Here is a 22068-nt window from a genome sequence, read left to right on the forward strand (position 1 = left end):
TATTTTTGCCTATTGTTTACTGTTAGCTTTTAATTTTTTTTAACTTTATTTATTTTGAGAGAGGGTGCGAGGGCAGGGGGTGGGGAGAGAATCCTAAGCAGGCTCTGCGCTGTCAGCACAGAGCCCAATGAGGGGCTCTATTTCACAAACCATGAGATCGTGACCTGAGCTGAAATCAAGAGTCAGACACTTAACCGACTGAGCTATCCAGGCACCCCTGCTAGCTTTTTAAAAGAATGTTTTGGGGGCGCCTGGATGGCTCAGTCGGTTAAGTGTCCGACTTCGGCTCAGGTCATGATCTCACGGTCCGTGAGTTCGAGCCCCGCATCGGGCTCTGTGCTGACAGCTCAGAGCCTGGAGCCTGCTTCAGATTCTGTGTCTCCCTCTCTCTCTGACCCTCCCCCGTTCATGCTCTGTCTCTCTCTGTCTCAAAAATAAATGAACATTAAAAAAAAAAAAAAAAAGAATGCTTTGGGGGAACTGTCAGAGTGAACCCAGAAAATTCAAACAGAAGAAAATTTTTTCATCTCTGTAATCTTTATTTTAAATTTGCATCCCCCCTCCCAATTACAGGTAGATCGTGAGGATTTACTATTTTGATCAATTTTAAAAAATATTTTTGTTTTTTATATTCTAGAGACAGCCAAGGTGGGGAGAGGGGCAGAGGAAGAGAGAGAGAATCTTGAGCAGGCTCCATGCTCAGCGCTCCATCCCACGGTCCTGGGATCATGACCTGAGCCGAGATCAAGAGTCAGACACTCAATCGACCGAGTCACCCAGCCTCCCCTATTTTAATCAGTTTTTAAAGCCCAGTATGTTAGATCCCTGGCAAAGAAAAACTAGACTTAGCTTTGAAACAGAAATGGTGTTTCCCTTGGAGAGCAGTCAACTTCTTGATTCTTGCAGTGAGTTCAGACACCATTTCCCATGGGAACCATCTAGCCAGAGTACTGTCCAGTTTTGTGATTGGAGCAAAAAGCTCTGTTGGGCATCCAACCTATAGTGGCATTACTGAAAGGGTTGGGATTTTGAAGACTTTCATAGTCATGTTTCTAATCAAATTCGAACCACCTCTAAAGATTTTTAGTTTCTTAGAACCTTTGAAATATTTGCTCTTTATTTTCATCACTGAGGAAGTGTTTAAATGGTTTTGAGAATACTGAGAGAAGTGTTTAAGTCATATCCTTTATTCACAGGGAAATTGTGATCACCTTGTAAAGAGTTCAGAACCAACCCTCCTCAAGTGGATTGTCATGCTGGTTTGATCTTTTAAACTTGGCTTGGTACACATGGTCTCTCATCTGTGCTAGGGGCTACTTGTGAGATTTCTTGGGTCATAATCTAATCACCTTGCTTTTCTGGAAGCAGTTCTTTCATGGATTAATTGGTGAAGTTGTACCTTTCTTGTCATCTGTAATTTGTACTCTCAGTGTTAATACTATTTTGGCTTTGATTTTTGGGGGAGAGAGGGTCAAGAAGTGGGATTTCCTTGGGACAAACTTTTGGGGAAGTTTTGCTCTTGAGTTTTGGTTTTACCTTTGCCCCCTACTTTAATGTCTTAAAGTAAGGCATTTCCCTGGTTTTAATCTCATTTGTAAAATGAGGATCACTTACAGACTATAATAATTGGGGGACAGCTGTATAGTTTTTTGTGTGTGTCCTGAGAAGTAGCTAAATTCTCACATGGTGTTTATGCTCTGATCAGATTCCAAGGATGTGAGTATAGTAGGGGTCAGTAGACTGGCCAGTGAGTCAGATCTGGGCCGTGGTCTGTTTTTCTATGACCTGTGAATAAATGGTTTTTGTATTTTTAAAATGTAAAAATGTAGTTTTAAAATGTAAAAATCAAGAGTGAGAAGATACGCCACAGACTGGGAGAAAATATTTGCAGAAGACACATCTGGTAAAGGACTGTATCCAAAACAGACAAAGACTCTTAAAACTCAACAATAAGAAAACAACCTTATTAGAAACTGTGCAAAAGACCTAAACAGACACCTCACCAAAAAAGATACACAGATGGGAAGTAAGCATATGAAAAGGGTTTTAACTTCATACGTTATCAGGGAATTGAAAATTAAAACAGTGAGATAGTGCTACTACACACCTATCTAAAACACTGACAGCACCAAATGCTGGCAGGGATGTGGAGCAGCAGGAACTCTCATCCATTGCTGGTGGGAATGCAAAATGGTGCAGTCACTTGGAAGACATTTGGGCAGTTTGTTATCCAATGTAGCTCTTACCATATGATCTGGCAGTCACACTCAGTGGTATTTACTCAAATGAGCAAAAAATTTATGTCTACGTGAAAACTTGCACAAGAATATTTATAGCAGCTATATTCATAATTGTTAAAACTTGGAAGCAGCCAAGGTGTCTTTCAGTAGGTGAATGGATAAACAAGCTGTTGCACATGAAGACAGTGGAATATTATTGAGCACTAATAAAGCTATCAAGCTATGAAAAGGCATGGAAGAAACTTAAATGCATATTACTAATAGAAAGAAGCCAATCTGAAAAAGGCTACGTATTATATGATTCCAACTATATGACATTCTAGAAAAGACAAAACTATGGAGACAGTAAAAAAGAGCAATGGTTAGGGGAAAGGAGGGATAAATAGGCAGAGCACAGATTTTTAGGACAGTGAAACTATTCTGTATGATGCTACAGTGGTATGTAGTTGTCATTACACATTTGTCCAAACAAAATACGTCACCAAGAGTAAGCCCTAATGTAAACTATGGACTTTGGTAATGAGGTGTCCGTTGTATCAAATGTTCCACTGCAGGATGTCGATAACGGAGGCTGTGTATGTGTGTGTCAGGGGAACAGGAATATATGGGTACTCTCTGTACTGTCTGCTCAATTTTGCTGTCAACCTAAAACTGCTCTTTTTTTTAATGTTTATTTTTGAGAGAGACAGAGTGCAGGTGGGGAAGGGGCAGAGAGAGAGGGCGACACAGACACAGAATCTGAAGCAGGCTCCAGGCTCTGAGCTGTCAGCCACAGAGCCTGACGTGGGGCTCGAACTCATGAGCCATGAGACCATGACCTGAGCCGAAGTTGGACACTTAACTGATTGAGCCACCCAGGTGCCCCTAAAACTAGTTTGTTTAAAAATTTTTGCCAAAATAAAATCAAAGAATAAAATGTTACAGAGACCATATGTGGCCTATAAAGCCTAAAATATTAATATTTCTTACCTGACCTTCTACAGAAAATATTTACCGAACCCTAGACTATATCACAGAAGAACTAGGAGAAGAGTTGCTTGGTTTCTCTCTGGTATCCTGTCCTGCCTGGTCCCCTAAGTCCCCCTGAGTACTCAGTGTCTCTGATGGCAGAGTTGTTCTTAAGAATTTCCATTTCATTTGCAGGTATATGAGTGACCTAAAGCTGCAAATTAAAACGGAGAGAAAGCAGTATCAACTGCAAGCAGGGCAAGGATGCCAATTCCTCCTCCCCCTCCACCACCCCCTGGTCCTCCTCCACCTCCCACTTTTAATCAGGTATGTACTTCTTCCACCTGGGCTATCTCAAAACCTTAATGGATACTTAGGGCTTCCTGGTGTAAGACATGGAGTACTCAAAGATACGTGGCATAGAAAGATGGAGAAAAAAATGCATGAAGTCTCTCCTCATTAACTGTTTCTGATTCTTGAATGGTCCTCTTAGGACTATAATGGCTTATCTTGGTTTTTTTTTTGGCCGGGTTCAGTATAAATGGAGATTTGGACAAGTCACATCAGAACAGGAACTAGTCTTTTGCCCCAAAACTATTCTACAAAGGTGAGCACAGCATTTCTCTGGCATTGTTGAGAAAAGGGACGGCAACTCCTGGTTGTTACTTGCTACTGTTTCATCTCCTTTTCTTCCACTCCAAACCAGTTCATCCTAAGGCCAAGTCCATTAAGTCTACTACACCATCAAAAAAGAAAGGAGTTTCCAGAAAATATTAGTACGAAGACTTAAAGGTTTGATAACAGAAGGAAAAAAAAGCAATGTGGCTTCTGAACCGAAGAGGCAACCATGTTTACTATATGTGGATTGTGATATCTGGTGTTACATGAGAAAGAAGCAACTTGGGTGCTTTCTCTCTCTCTCTCTCTCTCTCTCTCTCTCTCTCTTTTTTTTTTTAAGTAATTTTTACACCCAACGTAGGGTAGAATTCAAAGATCAAGAGTTTCATGCTCTACCAACTGAGCCAGCCAGGCATGCCTGCTTTATCTCATTTTTGTAAAATTTTAAAGCAAAAGAAACTTGAGGGAATGAATATCGTGTGTGTGTGTGTGTGTGTGTGTGTGTAGCAGATGAGAAATAGTGCCTGAAAGTGTCGGTGTAAGTGTGTCTTAGGTATTTAACAGATGAGAGGTAGTACCCCTAAGGAGGCAAAGTGACTTGCCTAGCTAATTTATTTTAGAACTAGGACTAGAGTTCAGGTCTGCCCACTTGTTTTTTTTCCGTAAGTTCTGGTTTTCAGACATTTTGTTGGAGGGTATGTATGAACCCTCTTTCTGGATGAAATTTTATGTGGAAGCCCAATAAGTGAAATGGAAAGCAGAGCTGCTCTGGTCATAGTGGGATTCAAGGACCCAAAGTATATCCTTGGTTCTGTATAACTTCCTGGGTTAATGCTCTGCATCATGCTGTCTTAGTCATTTACTCAGTAGCCTTTTGTTGTGTACTTGACCATGTCAGACACTTGGCTTGGCATACAACTTAGAAAATCCAGATAATTTTACTCCATACTTCTTTCTATATCGCTTGACTCTTTCCCAATAAGATTTATTTATGTAATTGAAAGAGAGGGAAAACATGCAGATAAGAAAAACAGATTAAAAATAATCTGTAATACCATTGGCCAGAAAGGACAATTTCTGCCTTCAAAGGCTCCAGCACAATGGGTGAAACAGACAAGTCAGCAGGCAAATTCCATGCTACACAGAGATAAATGAAGCCATAAAGGAGCAGGCCTCACCTACCGGCTCTGGAGGGAGTGGAGGCAGTCAGAGGCGGCTTCTAGTCAGGAGGTGATACTTGAGAGGAGTCTTAACAGATGAGTAGCATTTAGCCAGAAAGTGAAGAGTGAGGGCAGGCACTTGGTATTGAAGTAGAACGGAAGGGTGCTGATGTGTGGGAAAGCACACCCAGGATCGGATCATTGCTGGAGGGGTGTGGTGGGAAATGAAGCTGGAGGCAGGCACAGGCTGAGAGGGTTTGGGTTTTTCTCCAGGCAGTGATAGGGAGGTAGTGTATTTTTAAAAGCAGGAATCAACTGATTGGGTGCATTAGAAAAGTGTGGATAGTAGGTTGGGGTTGAGACTGGAGACAGAAGGCTGTTACAGTTGAAAATTGAGAGTTTTGCACTAAAGCAGCAAAGATGGAAGAAATGAAGATGAGAGACATTTAGAAAGTAAAATCTTTTTTTTTTTAAGTTTGTTTATTTTGAGTGAGAGCGAGTGCGCGCGTGCATGGAGGAGGGGCAGAGAGAAGGAGAGAGAGAATCCCAAGTAGGCTGTTGCGGTGCTTGAACTCACTAACCCGTGAAATCATGACCTGGGCCGAAATTGAGTTGGATGCTTAACAAACTGAGCCAGCCAGGCGCCCCTAGAAAGTAAAATCTTAAAGAGTTGGTAACAGTTGTAAGACTGAGGAAGAGGAAGGAAGTTGGAATGACTCTAGTTTGGGGGACTGAATGTTGTTGACAAAGAGAAACAGGTTTGTGGAGGAGGATATGAACTCAATTTTGCATATGTTTAGTAATGTTTTAATAATTTTCTCTTTACAAAAGTAATGAGTAAGAAATTTATGAACTATGGCTTGGATGCCTGGCTGGCTCACTTGGTAGAACATGGGACTCTTGATCTTGGGGTTGTGAGTTTGAGCCCCATCGTGGGCATAGGATTTATTTTTAAAAGAAAGAAATTGGGGCTCCTGGGTGGCTCAGTTGGTTGAGCGTCTGACTATTGATTTCAGCTTAGGTCATGATCGTAGGGTCAGGGGATCAAGTCCCACATTGGGCTTTTAGCTGACAGCACGGAGCCTGCTTGGGAATCTTTTTCTCCCCCTCTCTCTGCCCCTTCCCTGCTCTCTTTCTCTCTCTCAAAATAAATAAACATTTAAAAAAGAAATGTATTAACTATGGATAAGTATAAAGATAAATATAAAGGATTATACTTAATCCAATGATTCATAATAGTTTTGTGTATATCCGTCCCCTCCCTTCCTCCCTTTTATCTTCTACTTTTTTAAAAAAGGAGGCTGTGCTGTATATACATACTGATTTGTTTTGTTTTCTTTTCCCCTCCCCCACGCTGCTATGCGTACTGAGTTCTAATCTGCTCTTACTCATTAATACATCGTGAATGACTTCTCACATCATTAAATGGTTAGTGCTATCATTAAAAAAATTTTTTTTACTATATTAAAAATGTGGAAAAAAATAGAGAATGCCAATAAAAATAGAAAATGTTAAACTATCAATAATTAACCTTTGTTAGCATCTTACGTTTTACATATTTATGATAGGAAAACTAGAAAATTCAAGTAAATATAGAGAAGTATTACCCCAAATTAACTTTTGTTAGTACCTGTGTATATCCTGCAGATGTTCTATATAGATGTACCTTGAAATTTAGCTACTGCTTTTATTGAGTTCTTTTTATACATCAGGCACTGTGATAAGCTCTTGAAAAATGTTTTTTTTTTTTAATTTTTTAATGTTTATTTTTTTGAGGAGAGGGGGGATAGAGATGGGGGAGGGGTCCCTGAAGCAGGCTCTAGGCTCCCGAGTTGTCAGCACAGAGCCCAATGTGGGGCTCAAACATACCAACCTACCAACCACAAGATCATGACTTGAGCCAAAGTTGGGCGCTTAACTGACTGAGCCACCCACCCAGGCACCCCAAAAAGTGTTATTTCATTTAATTTTCAAAACTACCCTATGAGATAGGTTCTATTATTTTTCCTGTTCTATAGAAGAGAAAATGAATCCAAATCCTCTGAAGTGTATTGTTTTATAATCTTTTTTACTTGACTGTGTCACACATTTACTGCTGTGTAAAGATATTTACTGCCACATCTTGAAGAACTTAACTGGCATTCCCTTCTTTGCTTGTGCCATCAGTGTTCCCTTATTGAACTTTCGATTATTTTCAGTTCTTTGCTATTATAAACTTTTTTGCAATTATTAACATGTTTGTATACTTCTCTAGTTGTTTTTTTTTTTTTAAGTTTTCATTTATTTTGAGAGAGACACACACACACACACACACACACACACACACACACACACACACACAGCATGAGTAGGGGAGCGACAGAGAGAGGGAGAGATACAGAACCCCAAGCAGGTTCCATGCTCTCAGTGCAGAGCCCAGCATGGGGCTTGAACCCACGAAGCCGTGGGATCATGACCTGAGCTGAAATCGAGAGTTGGGACACCTAACCGACCTAGCCACCAGGTGCCCCTCTACTTGTTTTCTTGAAGTTAATTCCTGGAGATAGAATTCTTGTGGTAGACTTTCTGAAGATGTTTGATACATAAACTACTTTCTAGAAAGATGATACTAATCTGTCTTACTCCAGGTGATACAAGAGTACCTGTTTCCCTGAATCGTTATGACCACCATAAGACAGTTACTTGTTCTTCACATTTTTTTGAGCACCCTCAGTGTGTCAGGCACTGTACAACAGTGAGCAGTGGATGCTGCCTTCTGCAGCTAGCAGTCTCCTGTTAGAATTTTACCTTTTACCAGTTTCATTGGTAAATGATGATACTGTGTTTTAGCCTGAAAAATTTTTTTTTGTGGTTGAATTTTTTTCATGTATGCTGGTTCTCTGATTTCTTTTACGCAGTTCATATCCTTTGCTTATTATCCTGTTGATTTATAAGTCCTCTTTATGTTAATGCTGTATAGATTTAGGACATTATCTTTATGTGTTACAGATGATTTTTTCTTCCAGTATATCATCTGATTATATTCCTAAGTAAATAAAAGTCTTTCGGTCTTTCCCTATTTTAGTTGTCATATTCTTCCCTTTATGTGTTTTTCCATATAGTACTTCTGTGAGTTTTTTTTTTTTTACGTTTACATTAAAAAAATTTTTTTTAATGTTTATTTTTGAGAAAAAGACAGTGCAGGTGGGGGAGGGGCAGAGAGAAGAGGGAGACACAGAATCTGAAGCAGGCTCCAGGCTCTGAGCTGTCAGCACAGAGCCCAGCATTGGGCTCGAACTCATAAACCTTGAGATCATTACCAGAGCTGAAGTTGGACGCTTAACTGATTAAGCCACCCAGGCACCCCTACATTTACATTTTATAACTCAGCTAGAATTTGTTTGAGAAGAAGTTGTGAGGTAGGGGTTTAACTTTATTATTTTTTCCCCAAATTAACCAGTTATTATCAGTAGCTTATATTTAATAATCAGTGCTTTCTGCACTGCTGAAATACACTTTTATTATTTCTTACATAGATCTAGGTTTGTTTATGGACTTTCTGTTTTGTTCCATTTATCTAGCTGTCTGTCCCTGTGCTCCCCTTGTAGTCGATTCTAGCTTTTGGTGGCGCAAGTCCTATTTTCTTAGTTTTTTTTCCCTCTGCTTAATCTTCCAGATGGATTTTAGAATCCTTTTTTTTAATGACTTCCAAAAAATTCCATTGTGTGGTTATTTTTAAAAGCTATACATTTAAAAATTTTGTAAGGAACATGGTATGTATGATGTGTTTCATTTTAGGTATATGTGGGATATTCATTTGGAGATGTCCTGGAGACATTGGCACACATGGGTATGAAGCTCAGGGCCAGAAGTGGTGATGAGATAGAAAGATTAGAGATACTAGAGCTTATCAGTGGTATTGAAACCATGGGACTGGATGAGCTTGCTTGGGGAGGTTTAGATGGAGGCTGAGGATAGGGCTCTGAAATGGCATTTAAGAGGTAGGTGGAAGGTGAAGAACTCAAAAATAAATATATAGGGGGGCTCCTGAGTGGCTCAGTCGGTTAAGCGTCTTGACTTTGGTTCAGGCCATGATCTCGTGGTTCTTGAGTTCAAGCCCCGCATCAGGCTCTGTGCTGACAGCTCAGAGCCTGGAGCCTGCTTTGGATTCTGTCTCCCCCTTGCTCTCTGCCCCTCCCCAACTCATGCTCTGTCTCTCTCTCTCAAAGATAAATAAACATTAAAAAAAAATTCAAAAAAGAAAAGTAAAGAAATATGTTGTTGGAAGAGACCATAGGGAAAGTGGGAAAGGCATGGGCTTTACACAATCAGACCAGCTCTGCATTTACTAACCATGTGACATTAACTTCTCTACACCTTCCCTTCCTCATTTTTGGAATAGGAATAATATGGTCTATTTTATAACATTGTTTAGAAGATGAAGTAATAGGGAAGCTAAGGTCTGTTAGTTGAGATAAGATGGGCATTTTAGAGTCAGTGTCTGGGTTTGGATCTTTGCTTTCCTATGTACTGGGTGCATGGCCTCAGGGAACTATTCAACTATTCACACTTTCCAAATGAGTAATGATAATAATACTTCATAAAAATATTTCAAGATTTAAATGAGCTAACAGAAGTAGCATGCTTAACTTGAGGCATAGTAGGGACTCATTGTTTGCCTTGATACGTATAAAGCATCTAACATACAAGCCCAGCACACAGGTACTTGGTGTTAGTGTAGGTCTCCTTTCAGAAGTTTCTTAACAGGAAGGAGACCACACCCTTTGCAGAAGGCACAACAGGGGAAGGACTAAGAAGAATGAAGGCGAAGAATGAAAACGTGCATTGGTAGTGATATTTGGCGCAGGGTCTGATTAGGTTAGAGGGGCATTAATGAAATCCAGTTTGGCTTAAGGTATTTATCCCAACCTTGTGGTGAAGGGAACTATTTAGGATGAATAGTTCTATTTTCCCCTCTCCCTCCAGGCAAACACAGAGCCGCCCAAGCTGAGTAGAGATGAGCAGCGGGGTCGAGGTGCCCTATTACAGGATATCTGCAAAGGGACCAAGCTGAAGAAGGTGACCAATGTTAATGATCGGAGTGCTCCCATCCTTGAGAGTGAGTCTAAGCTTCATTTCCTAGTGAGCCACCAGGGTCCCAGGATCAAGCTGGAGACTTGGCTGGCCTGTCATTTTTATTGTTGGGCCTTGAGTGGGAGAGTTTTGTCCTTTAGGAGAGTTTTCTTTGAATGTTCTTTGGCTGTCTTTGCCTCTGTTCATTTGAATATCTTAGAAGTTTCTTTTTTGACCTTTGGGAAGTGTTCTCTGGGGTAAGATTCTCTTCTACTGTAACTAGTGCTTGTTAGGGTATATCTTTGGCAGTTCTCTGAGGAGACCACTGTATTACTAAAAACCACTAAGTTGAAGCCAACGATGATTTCTATAATTGTCACAGGTGTCCATTCAGATAGGCCTCTGGAGAGTTGCTCACACCTGGGTCCCTGAGTCATTGGCCCCCTTACCATCTGGGACTTGGAGAGACACTCCTCTGAGCCTGTCTTTATCCTGGTTTTCCCTCTGCCTTTCCTAAATAAGGGAAGTTTGGCTTCTTTTTCCTTTTGTTCTTTCTCTTTCATCACAGTGTAGAATTTTATCTCCACATGAAGCTGTGGATCTGAGAGGCCTAGCAATTTTATTTTTAATTTAAATGCAAAGGCAAAAGCAAGATTGGTTTGTTTGCAAATTAAAGCCCAAATAGAGGAGGGGTTTCTCCTCAGGATTGACTTGGTCACCAGCTTGGAGCATGTGAAGTAAAAACCCTAATGGTATGCTTTCCAGAACCCAAAGGAAGCAGTGGTGGTTATGGCTCTGGAGCAGTTGCCCTGCAGCCCAAGGGAGGTCTCTTCCAAGGGGGAGTGCCGAAGCTCCGACCTGTGGGAGCCAAGGATGGTTCAGGTATCTGAGCAGTACTTTATTAGGATATTTCCCAAGTGCATTGATTTCTAACTAGTCCCAAGTGGGCCATCTAGGGTTAAGGCATGTGGTAGAGGTGGGAGAAAGGAGAAAAGGGAGCAGGGGAGGGGTTACAGAGTAGAATAAAGCCAAAGCTGAGGGATTAAATAAAAATGTGTTCATCTTGTATCAGCAGTATTTGTTAGTGGGCCCTGAACCTGAAACCAGATTAAAACCCAGAACTATACAGGCATTTACCTGCTACCATGCAGGTTACACTAAGGAGGCTGGGTGAAGGATATACTGACCAACATGTATGTATGTTGTATTTGTAGAGAACCTAGCTGGTAAGCCAGCCCTACAAGTCCCCAGTTCTCGAGCTGCTGCCCCAAGGCCACCGGTGTCTACAGCCAGTGGGCGCCCTCAAGATGATACAGACAGCAGCCGAGCCTCACTCCCAGAACTGCCCCGGATGCAGAGACCATCGTTACCGGATCTCTCTAGGCCTAATACCACCAGCAGTACAGGCATGAAGCATAGCAGCTCTGCCCCTCCTCCACCACCCCCGGGGCGGCGGGCCAACGCTCCCCCTACACCTCTGCCTGTGCACAGCAACAAAGCCCTAGCCTACAACAGAGAGAAACCCTTGCCGCCCACACCTGGACAAAGGCTGCACCTTGGTCGAGAGGGACCTCCTGCTCCACCCCCAGTCAAACCACCTCCTTCCCCTGTGAATATTAGAACGGGACCAAGTGGCCAGTCTCTGGCTCCTCCTCCTCCGCCTTACCGCCAGCCTCCTGGGGTCCCCAATGGACCCTCCAGTCCCACTAACGAGTCAGCCCCTGAGCTGCCCCAGAGACACAATTCTTTGCATAGGAAGACACCGGGGCCTGTCAGAGGCCTAGCGCCTCCTCCACCCACCTCAGCTTCTCCCTCGCTACAGAGTAATAGGCCACCACCCCCAGCCCGGGACCCTCCCAGTCGGGGAGCAGGTAAGTGCCTGGAAGCACCTTTTTTTTCTATTAGATGGAGAATTGAGTTAATTGTCTCATCCTTTTCTCCAAAGCTCTCCTTTAGCAATTGAAGAGAAAAAAAATTCACTTATTCAATAAGTTTATTGAGTTCCTTTTTATGTGTCGGACTGTGTTGTTAGGGAAACAGCAATCAATAGAAAAGACAGAAGATTCCTGTTCTCTGGACAGTCAAGCAAATTAGTAAAAAAAAAAAAAAAAAAAAATTAGAGAAATACAAAGCAGAGAAGGAGGGGAATAGGATCTACAGGGTGGAGGGTGGTGGTGATATTTTTATTGCAGGAGTGGGGTGTGAAGTGACAGTCTGGCAAAGACCTGAAGACAATAAGCTAAGCAGTTTCTGGGAGAACAGCTATTGCAAGCATTGAGAACAGCAAATGCAGAGGCCCTGAGACTGGGGACATCAGGGAGGCCATCTTGGCAGGACTAGAATGAGTAAGGGGAAGAGCGGCAGGACATGGAGATCAGGAAGCTAGATTTCCTCGAGAGAACACTGCAAGGCTTTATCATGACTGGGATTTACTTGGAGAGATGCAGAGCTACTAGAACCATGGGAACAAAGGAGAAGCATTGCTTCAGATTTTATTTATTATTATTTTTTAATTTTTAAAATGTTTATTTATTTTTGAGAGAGACCGAGAAAGCGAGGGAGGGGCAGAGAAAAGGAGACAGAATCCTAAGGAGGCTCCGTGCAGTCAGCACAAAGCCTGATGTGGGGCTCAAACTCACAAACTGACAACATGACCTGAGCTAAAATCAAGAGTCAGGATGCTTAACCCACTGAACTACCCAGGTGCCCTGTTGCTTTTGCTTTGAAAAGGATGACAAACTCCTGTGTTGAAAACAGACTGCATGAGGACAAAGTTGGCAAAGGAGACTCCTTCCGAGGCTGTTGCAATAGACTGGGCCACTAGGTAGGATCACAGCAGGTTTGGGGGAAGAAGACAGGTGTTCATTTCTGGACAAGTCAAGTTTGAGATCCCTGTTAGCCAAACACCAATTCATTATTTTCTCTTGGATGTCTGTCAGACTTTGAAGTTCAGGGGAGAGATCTGGGCTAGAGAAATTTGAATGATATTGAAAACCACGTGCTGGGTGAGCTCACCAGAGGAGCTGATCTAGGTAGAGAAGAGGTTGAGGCCTTAATAGAGAAGAGGTTGAGGCTTAAGGCCTGGGGTCCTCCTATATCACAGAGATATATAGTAGCGAGCAGAGGAAGCTGAGAAAGAGCCTCTAGTGAGGAAGAAAGAAACCCAAGAGAATGCTGGAAGGATGCCAGGATGGAGTCATCAGCTGTGTCCGGGGCTGAAAACAGAATGACATTGGTGTTAGCAACTTAGAGTCATTGGGGGTGCCGCAAACAACATGATACCCTTTAGAGTAGTTTCAGTGGAATGGTGGAGGATGAGGGTAAAAGTCTAACTGGGATGTGTTTGGGAAATCTGGAATAGGAGGAAAGGAATTGGAGATAGCAATGTAGAAATCTCAGTTTGCTTCAAGGGGAGTGGGGTGCAGATAAATGGAATGGTTGCTGGAGGAGGATGTGAGAGTGAAGGTTCGGACCCCTCCTCCCCATGGTGCAGTAGAAGCAGGGGAAATTGCTTGAGTAATGTCCTCAAGAAGGCTAAAAGGAATGGAATCTGATCCATAGGTAGGAGATTGGCCTTAGATAAGAACACCGTTCTTCCATGGTAACCAGAGGGAAGGTAGAATGCATAGGCATAGAAGCAAGTGGGTAGGTGGGTGTAGTGATAGGAACATGCGCAGAGTTTCTTCTGGTTTGTTTCTAATTGGCGAAATGGAAAGCAAGGATATCTGCTGTGAACAAGGGGTGGGGGGAAGGAGAGAGAGGGCATGAGTGGCTGTCTAGGGGTGTGCTGGGATAATCAGCAACATGAAAGGCCCACTCAGGGTTAGGAGCCATACACTCAAAGTGAGATTAGCACAGTGTGTGTCGAGCTGTGCATTTGCAGGTGCTGAGTGGGGCAGCATGGTATTTAACCAGGGTTAGCTTTTTTAGGCATGTGTGATACTAAGAGTGGGTCAAGGGAGCTAAGGGTTTAGGTCAGGGACTGATTGTAACAGTGCACCTTAGGCCTAAATTGGGTGAGCAGGAGACTAAGGAGCTCTCGAAAAGGTAGAAGAGGTTGTGTAATCTTTTTACAAAATAGCATGACTGAAAGTAGAGTGAGGTAGATCATGAAGCTCTCTGGTGCCTTCCTAGACCCAGGAATTTTGGCTCCCATGTCCTCTTGTATCATTGGACTTTGAGCCACACCCTCCACAAATGGCTTTTGAGCTTTTATTTTATTATTATTTTTTTTAGAGAGTGCATGAGCCAGGGAGAGGGGCAGGGAGAGAGAGAATCTGAAGCAGACTCCACTTCCATCATAGAGCCCAACTTGGGGCTCGATCTCACGACCCTGGTATGACTTGAGCCAAAATCAAGAGTTGGACACTCAGCTGACTGAGCCACCCAGTTGCCCCGGCTTTTGAGCTTTTAAACAATCAGTCCTTGCTGATATAGATCATTGATGAAGAAATTAAGTCATCCAGAGGCCGTATAACCTGTGCTGCTGGTTGGTGAGGTACATAGAGATTTGTACTCTAGGAGCTGGCAGTCCAGCCTAAGCTGTCATATAGTACCTGGTACGTTCCTGATTCCATGTCTCCTTGGTTTTAGCCATAAGAATCCTGTTCCTAAGGTGGCCTTTGATTCTATAAAATTTAGGTTTAAAAAAAGTCTTTTTAACTTAGGGATTTAAAAAAAAACTCTTTAAGTAGAACCCATATCTACCTAACTCCATCCAGAAATAGAAGTGGTTTGGAAAAAACTCAGTGGGTTGAACTGAGTAATTTTAATTTATTTCTCAATTTGATTCAATTTAATTTATTTTAACTAGGCTGTAGGCCTAAAGTGGGGCGTGAACTCACTACCCTGAGATCAAGAGTCACATGCTCTACTGACGTGAGGCAGCCATGCGCCCTGAACTGAATAGTTTTAAGTGTCTGTGTACTTCTTGCTTCCCACTTCTCAGTTCTTTCTTTGGGGTTTCTTTAGAAGAATGTGAAGCCTTGTTCTTCTGTCACTTAGCTATCACCAACTTTGAGGCCTGGTGGAGGCCTCAGCAAGCTTTCCTTTTCTTTTTTTCCCCTTTCAAGTTTTAATTTATTTGTTTATTTTGAGAGAGAGGGAGGGAACATGAGTGGGAGAGGGGCAGAGAGAGAGAGAGAGAGAGAGAGAGAGAGAGAGAATCCGAAGCAGGCTCCCCACTGTCAGAGCAGAGCCTGATGTGGGGCAAATAAATAAACATCTAAAAAATAAATTGGGGGAGGTGCCTGGGTGGCTCAGTTAGTTAAGTATCCAACTTCTGCTCGGGTCATGGTCCCGTGGTTCATGGGTTTGAGCCCTGCATTGGGCTCTGTGCTGACAGCTGAGAGCCTGGAGCCTGCTTCCGATTCTGTTTCCCTTTCTCTGCCCCTCCCCCGCTCACTCTTGCACTCTCTCCCCTCTCTCTCAAAAGTAAACAAGCATTAAAAAAAAAACTTTCATATAAAAAATAGGGGTGTCTAGGTGGTTCAGTTGGCTCAGGTCATGATCTTGCAGTTTGTAAGTTCCAGCCCTGCTCCAGGTGAGCTCGAGCCCCACTTCAGGTGAGCCCCACTTCTCTCTCTCCCTCCCTCCCTCCCTCCCTCCCTCTTCTCTCTGCTCCTTGCTCAGTTGCGCCCCCCATAAATAAATTAAATAAATTCAAGTTAATTAATAGTGTAATATTGGTTTCAGGAGTAGAATTTAGTGATTGGTCACTGACATATAAACATCAAGTGCTTAACACCCATTTAGCCCATCCCCCACCCACCTTCCTCTATCAACCCTCAGTGTGTTCTCTATCATTAAGAGTTCGTTAGGAGGGTGCCTGGGTGGCTCAGTTGGTTAAGCATCCAAATTCAGCGCAGGTCATGATCATCTTACAGTTTGTGGGTTTGAGCCCTGCATTGGGCTGCGTGTGGACAGTCAGAGCCTGGAGCCTGCTTCGGATTCTGTGTCTTCTTCTCTCTGTGTCTTCCCCAGCTCATGCTCTGTCTCTCTCTCTCAAAAATAAAGAAAACATTTTAAAAAGTTTTTAATAAAAAAGAATAATTTAAAAAGTCTGTTATGTTTTGTTTCCCTCTTCCCCCTCCTTCCCATATGTTCATCTGTGTTGTTTCCTAAATTCCACACATGAGTGAAATCATACGTTATTTGTCTTTCTCTGAATGACTTACTTGGTTTAACATAATACACTCTAGCTCCAGCCACTTTGTTGCAAATGTCAAGATTTCATTCCTTTTGATGGCTGAGTAATATTCCTGTGTGCATGTGCGCGTCTGTGTGTGTGTGTGTACACACATCTTCTCCATTCATCAGTTGATAGACACTTGGGCTGCTTCCATATCTTGGCTATTGTGAATAATGCTGCTGTAAACATTGGGTGCATGTATCCCTCTTTGAATTTGTATTCCTTGGGTAAATACCTAGTAGTGTGATTTTTATAGGGTAATTCAATTTTTAACTTTTTGGGAAACTCCACACTTTTTTTCAGAGTGGCTGCACCAGTTTGCACTGCCACCAACAGTGTAAGAGGGTTCCCCTGTCTCTGCATCCTCGCCAACATATGTTGTTTCCTTTGGTGTTAATTTTAGCCATTCTGACAGGTGTGAGGTAGTATCATTGTGTTTTTGATTTGTATTTCCCTGATGATGAGTGATGTTGACTATCTTTTCATGTGACTGTTAGCCATCTGAATGTCTTCTTTGGAAAAATGTGTATTCATGTCTTCTGCCTGTATCTTAACTGGATTGTTTTTTGCGTGTTGAGTTTAAGTTCAACACTTATTTTGGATAGTTTATTTTTCAACACTATTTTGGATAGTAACCCTTTATCAGATATGTCATTTGTAAATATCTTCTCCCATTCCATAGGCTGCCTTTTAGTTTTGTTTATTGTTCCTTCTCTCTGCAGAAGCTTTTTATCTTGAAGAGGTCCCAGTAGTTCATTTTTGCTTTTGTTTACCTTGCCTCCGGCAACTTGTCTAGGAAAAAGTTGCTCCAGCCAAGGTCAAAGAGGTTGCTGCCTATGTTCTTCTCTAGGATTTTGATGGTTTCCTGTCTCACATTTAGGTCTTTCATCCATTTTGAATTTATTTTTGTGTGTGGTGAAAGAAAGTGGTCCAGTTTCATTCTTCTGCATGTCAGTAACCAGAGCAACAGTTCTTAGAGTGATAATACTGAGAAAAAATTGAGGTATCTTAATCAGAGATCATGTCAGTATTGGCTCTCTTTGTTGTGTGACATTGGGCAGATCGCTCTGATTCTCTGGGTTTGTTTCCTCTTGTGTTCACAGTACCTTCAGAGGTGGTTGTAAATAAAAGTATGTATGAAAGTGCTTTGTAAACAATAGTATGCCGATAACTGTTAGTGGTTTTCCGCAAGGATTTCCAGGTAGTTCATGGATATATCTCTGTTACTCAATCATATTATGACAGTATTATAATGTAGTTTTGTTTCTATATGAATTATTTACATTTAAAAAAGCATGGAGCCTTTTGTCTTCCCAGAGTGCTCAAGGATCAAAAATTGCCACGTGTTGGTCCATAGTTTCTGAATTTTTTCTTTGCAGAGTAAAACACTATTTTTAAGGGATTTTTTTTTCTTTTAAGAATCAATACTACCCTTCCCTCAAAATTAGGTTTATCTTGGTCTACAAAAGGGTGATCTCCCACCGCAGGGTTTCTTTTACAAACTACTTCTTTCTTAGGGTCCTTGGGTCCCAGCTCTGTCACTTGAAACAGTCTTAAAATTGGGTGTGACAAAGAGCCCAGAAACTTATTGGAGATGGCAGAACCTGGTTGGGATGCCTGGTCCCTCAGGGAGGGTGCCAGAGGAGCAAGCAGGCTGCTCTTGGTCCTGCTCTATTTGGCCAGTCTGGGTTGGCTATAATCACTGCCACCTGCCCAGTGTCTAGCTGGTGTCCTTTTGAGCCTGGCTAATGCTGCCTGTCTTACACTTCCTGGCACTGCCCTAGAGTAGAAACAGACTCTTAGGGCCCTGAGAAATCTGGGTTTTAGAGAAATATTTTGAGGGTGACCTGAAAGGGCTTTGGTTTGGGCAGATTTGAAATGCAAATAAGGTTCAGAGATCTGCTGCTAGGTGCTATTAAGGAGATTTCTCTTTTATTATTGCCTCTAATAGCCCCTGTCATACTTAAACCTTGAAAAGAGGGAGACATTCAGAGTGTATTTTAGGAGAATTGCAAACCAACATTTACTGGGCCTACAGTGCTGGACCCTTTGTCTACATACATCATCCCATTACTGTTTTATGCTTAGCTGTGGTCACTCTACAGAAATTCTGACAGTAATTTAGAAGGAATAAATTGAAGATACACTCTTGGGGTACCTAGCTGGCTCACTCAGTAGAGCATGTGACTCCAAGGGTCATGAGTTCAAGCCCCACATTGGGCATAGAGTTTCCTTAAAAAAAAAAAAAACAAAAAAAAAAACCACAACACTCTTTCTCACTAAACTAGTGTTAAGCTGAGTTGTCTCTCCATGTATTATTTAGGTAACAGCTATTTATTGGATATGGCATTGGGGCCAAAAGACACACTTCCATCTCAGTGGGTTACAAATTTTGGGGGGAGATAAAATACATAGTACTTGGTGGTAGTTATGAAAAGCAGAGTGGGCACAGTGGAAAGAGCAGATGTGTGCTGAGTCTGTTAGATCTATGGCCTCAGACAAACAGGCTGAGTCCCAGTTTCCTCATTTGTGAAATGGGGATAATACCACATAATTTGCAGGAGAGACTGAAGAGTTTTTAAAGATTTAATGCATATAAAGTGCTCAGGACAGTGCCTGGAATATAATGGAAATGAAGTAAATGGTAGCTACTATTTTTGCTAGTTAATGAAAAGAATAGAATAATATAACATAAACACCTTAGAACCTATTCCAGTGATATTGACATGTCTTCAGACGTGTTTTTTATGTTCTACTTAGTGGCACATTTTTGCCTTTTAAGAGTGAATTTGATTTTTGAAAAGACGTAAGTACGAATATTTTTGTTGGTGGTGGTATGACCTCAGAAATGAGATATGAACATCATATAATATTTATGGATGTGTCTGATTAGAAACTGGGTTTGGAGGCAATTCCCAAAGAGGCATTCCCAATTTTTTGAGCAATTAGATTATCATTAGAGATATGTAACTTCTGCAGATGAACATACTAAACATATTTTGAGAATCACTCATTTTAGTATGTACTACTAAGTGTTAGAATAAATGACAGAGTCTATAAATGCTGTGGGAGAACAAAGAAGAGGGGGTTAGAATAGAGTGCATTGCTTTGGGAAAGCCTGTAGAAGATAGGACTTGAGTTGAACCTTAAAGGAGAGGTAGGGTTTGGCAGTAAGGGAGGAGGGATGGTGTTTCCGAGTCTTTTGGGCCAGTCACAAGAGCAAAGCGTATGTAGTTTGGTTTAGTCAGCAAATGTTGATTGCCTACCTAACTGTGTGCTGTACATTTGGCTGAGCTTGGGAACTCAGATGAATGGACAACTGCTCTGACTTAGTGTCCTGGGGAAGAGGCACATAAAATGAACAACTATAATACAATATAGTAGTGTAGCAGAGAGGTACAGAGGCAACAGTGTGAGTGTGGAAGAGGGGCACCCAACCCAGCCTTAGGAATCAAGCAAGGAAGAGGAGATGGTGAGATCAGGCTGACTGCTGTGGTAAGTTACTGTGTAAGAAAGGAAGATGATGGGATGAGACTCTGCTGGGGTTGAAGCTAAGAATTTGAAACTTCATGATATAGGAAATGCAAAGTCCTTGGAAAAGTTTGAGCAAGTATTTGGGGACATTAGTGAGTTGGTATGCAGAATGGATTGGCATGATAAGAGATGAGAAGCAAGGAGGACATTTGGGAAACTTTTTGCAATAAAACAGGCTAAATACGAGAAATCTTTGAATTAGAAATGTGGAGGAAGGCGTGGAAAGGCAGGGAAAAGAACACGAATAGGCAGAGTTCTTGGCTGACTCGTCACAGGAAATGAAAAAGGTCACACATTCATTCTGAACTTTGGGATCTGATAGAATGTTGCTGCTGTTAAATAGGGGTGACAGGAGGGTGAGTATGATACTTGACATGGTGCCCGGGTGCTCACAGAGCCTGGCTCTTTGGGAAGGCACCAAGACATTTCGTGTGTGTCTCTTAACCCGCCCCCCACTCCTCACCATCTCTGCATCGCAGTCTAACTGCTTTGGATTTTCATTGCAGCTCCTCTACCCCCACCACCCATGATCCGAAATGGTGCCAGGGATGCTCCCCCTCCCCCACCACCATACCGAATGCATGGGTCAGAACCCCTGAGCCGAGGAAAGCCCCCACCTCCTCCCTCAAGGACGCCAGCTGGACCACCCCCTCCTCCTCCACCACCCCTGAGGAATGGCCACAGAGATTCTATTACCACTGTCCGATCTTTCTTGGGTGAGTAGCAAGCTGTTTTAGTCTCACAGTTCCTGTGGTGACTTCACTAATTCCAGTGGCCACTCTACAATGGGAATGGTCACTGGGTACCCTTTGTTGACAGTTCTTCTCCTAACTTCCTCTCGGACTTCTGGGCCTTTGCAAATTGACATGCCTTTCCTTTTGCAAATTCTAGGCATGATTGCTTTGGAAGAGATTGAAGTAAAATCAGTAGGTGTTGTGTTAATAACTCCAAAGCCACTCTCTTGCTCCCTAAGGATCATTTGTGATTAACTTTTAGGTCAGAGACTTTATCCTCTTCAGGATTATTCAGGCAGGAATTATGTATCTTCCTAGGAAGGAGAGGGCCTTTCTGGACCTTTAGAAAACAAACAAAACACACCACTGTACACCACATTAATCTAATAATACAAAGCCACTGCCTAGCTGTGTTACTTTGAGGAAGCCATTTCATTTCTCTGGGCCCCGCTTCCCTCATCTATGAAATGAGGGGGTTGAGATCAGGAGTGTATCATATTTAACTTTTCAAGGTTATAAATGAGTCTTAGGCCCCACCTAAGAGGTTCTAATTCATTAGGTTTAGAATGGAGCCCCAAGCAAAGGTTGTCCATAGGGTTTTCTCAGACCCTCTGTTGAGAACCCCTGGAAAGATCTATACAGCCCCATTCAACCCTAACACTCTACATTCTTTAATGGTTAACTCTTACCCACTCCTGCTCTAGTCTGTTCCTAATAGGTGGACCAGGGTTTTTGGAATGTGAGTGAGTCACGCCCATAGAAAATTTGAGCCGCTTTGTAGAAGGGCCATGGAAAGTGGGAGTGGGGGCCATGAGAGGGCTCTCCCAACTGTGTCGTAGAATTTAAATGAGGGTAATTTGGACCAGAGGGGAATTATCTGGTCAGATCTCTCACTAGCTCATGACAAAAATTCCCGTTTTAGGTTAATGTCTACCAATCTGTAGATTCAGTTCAGTTGGTTTCCCATGGTGACAGTCTCTAAGATGACTGAAACAGAACTGTATTTCTTTCTCTTCCCATGCAAACAGCTGGGCTCCTTTCATGTTAAGTGTGTGGTTTTTGGTGGAAAGATTTGAAGAACCAATTCAAAGATTGATTCCTTTTCATTAGAAAGAGCCTTTCATTAGAAAGATTCTTTTCATTAGAAAAGAGCCTTTAAGCACAGCCTCAGCATATGAGGTGCCTAGAAAGATGCTCTTGCTGGCCTCCAGAACCTTGGTTTAGTGGGCCAGGCGGGCCCCTCATCGTCCATCAGAATGCACGGGAAATTAGCAAGGGGAGGGTCAGAAGTGGTACGGAGTATGTGGGAGCACATGAAAGAGTGATAGGAATTAATTTTTTGTTCTTTTCCCAGATGATTTTGAGTCAAAGTATTCTTTCCATCCAGTAGAAGACTTTCCTGCTCCAGAAGAATATAAACACTTTCAAAGAATATATCCCAGCAAAACAAACCGAGGTGAGAAGAGCAGCCATGAAAGTTTTTCCATAATTCCATTGAATGTAGAATTGGTGTGTTTTTCTTAGGTTAAAATTTGCTTCTCCTCACCAGTGTTTTCTTAAGAAAACAAAGATAACAACAAAACCAATCCCTA

General features: G+C 42.2%; 1 protein-coding gene across 8 annotated transcripts in view; it reads left to right on the forward strand.

Annotated features, from left to right (window-relative positions):
• WIPF2 (WAS/WASL interacting protein family member 2) overlaps positions 1-22068 on the forward strand; it is a 49978-nt gene that overhangs the window by 22957 nt on the left and 4953 nt on the right. For 4 of the 8 annotated variants that reach the window (XM_042966356.1, XM_007085806.3, XM_007085805.3 and 1 more), the window contains 6 exons: positions 3384-3515; positions 9932-10064; positions 10784-10900; positions 11233-11889; positions 20249-20458; positions 21831-21932. In XM_042966356.1, coding sequence (XP_042822290.1) covers positions 3453-3515; positions 9932-10064; positions 10784-10900; positions 11233-11889; positions 20249-20458; positions 21831-21932 — 1282 coding nt within the window. In that variant the 5' untranslated portion in view covers positions 3384-3452. Of the gene's footprint in view, positions 1-755; positions 1284-1304; positions 2027-3383; positions 3516-3724; positions 3796-6116; positions 6395-9931; positions 10065-10783; positions 10901-11232; positions 11890-20248; positions 20459-21830; positions 21933-22068 lie in introns of those variants that run through there. The other 4 variants (XM_042966354.1, XM_042966355.1, XM_042966357.1 and 1 more) reach the window with 4 other exon arrangements.

This window comes from Panthera tigris, chromosome E1 (assembly GCF_018350195.1).
Source record: "Panthera tigris isolate Pti1 chromosome E1, P.tigris_Pti1_mat1.1, whole genome shotgun sequence".
NCBI classification, from domain to species: Eukaryota; Metazoa; Chordata; class Mammalia; order Carnivora; family Felidae; genus Panthera; species Panthera tigris.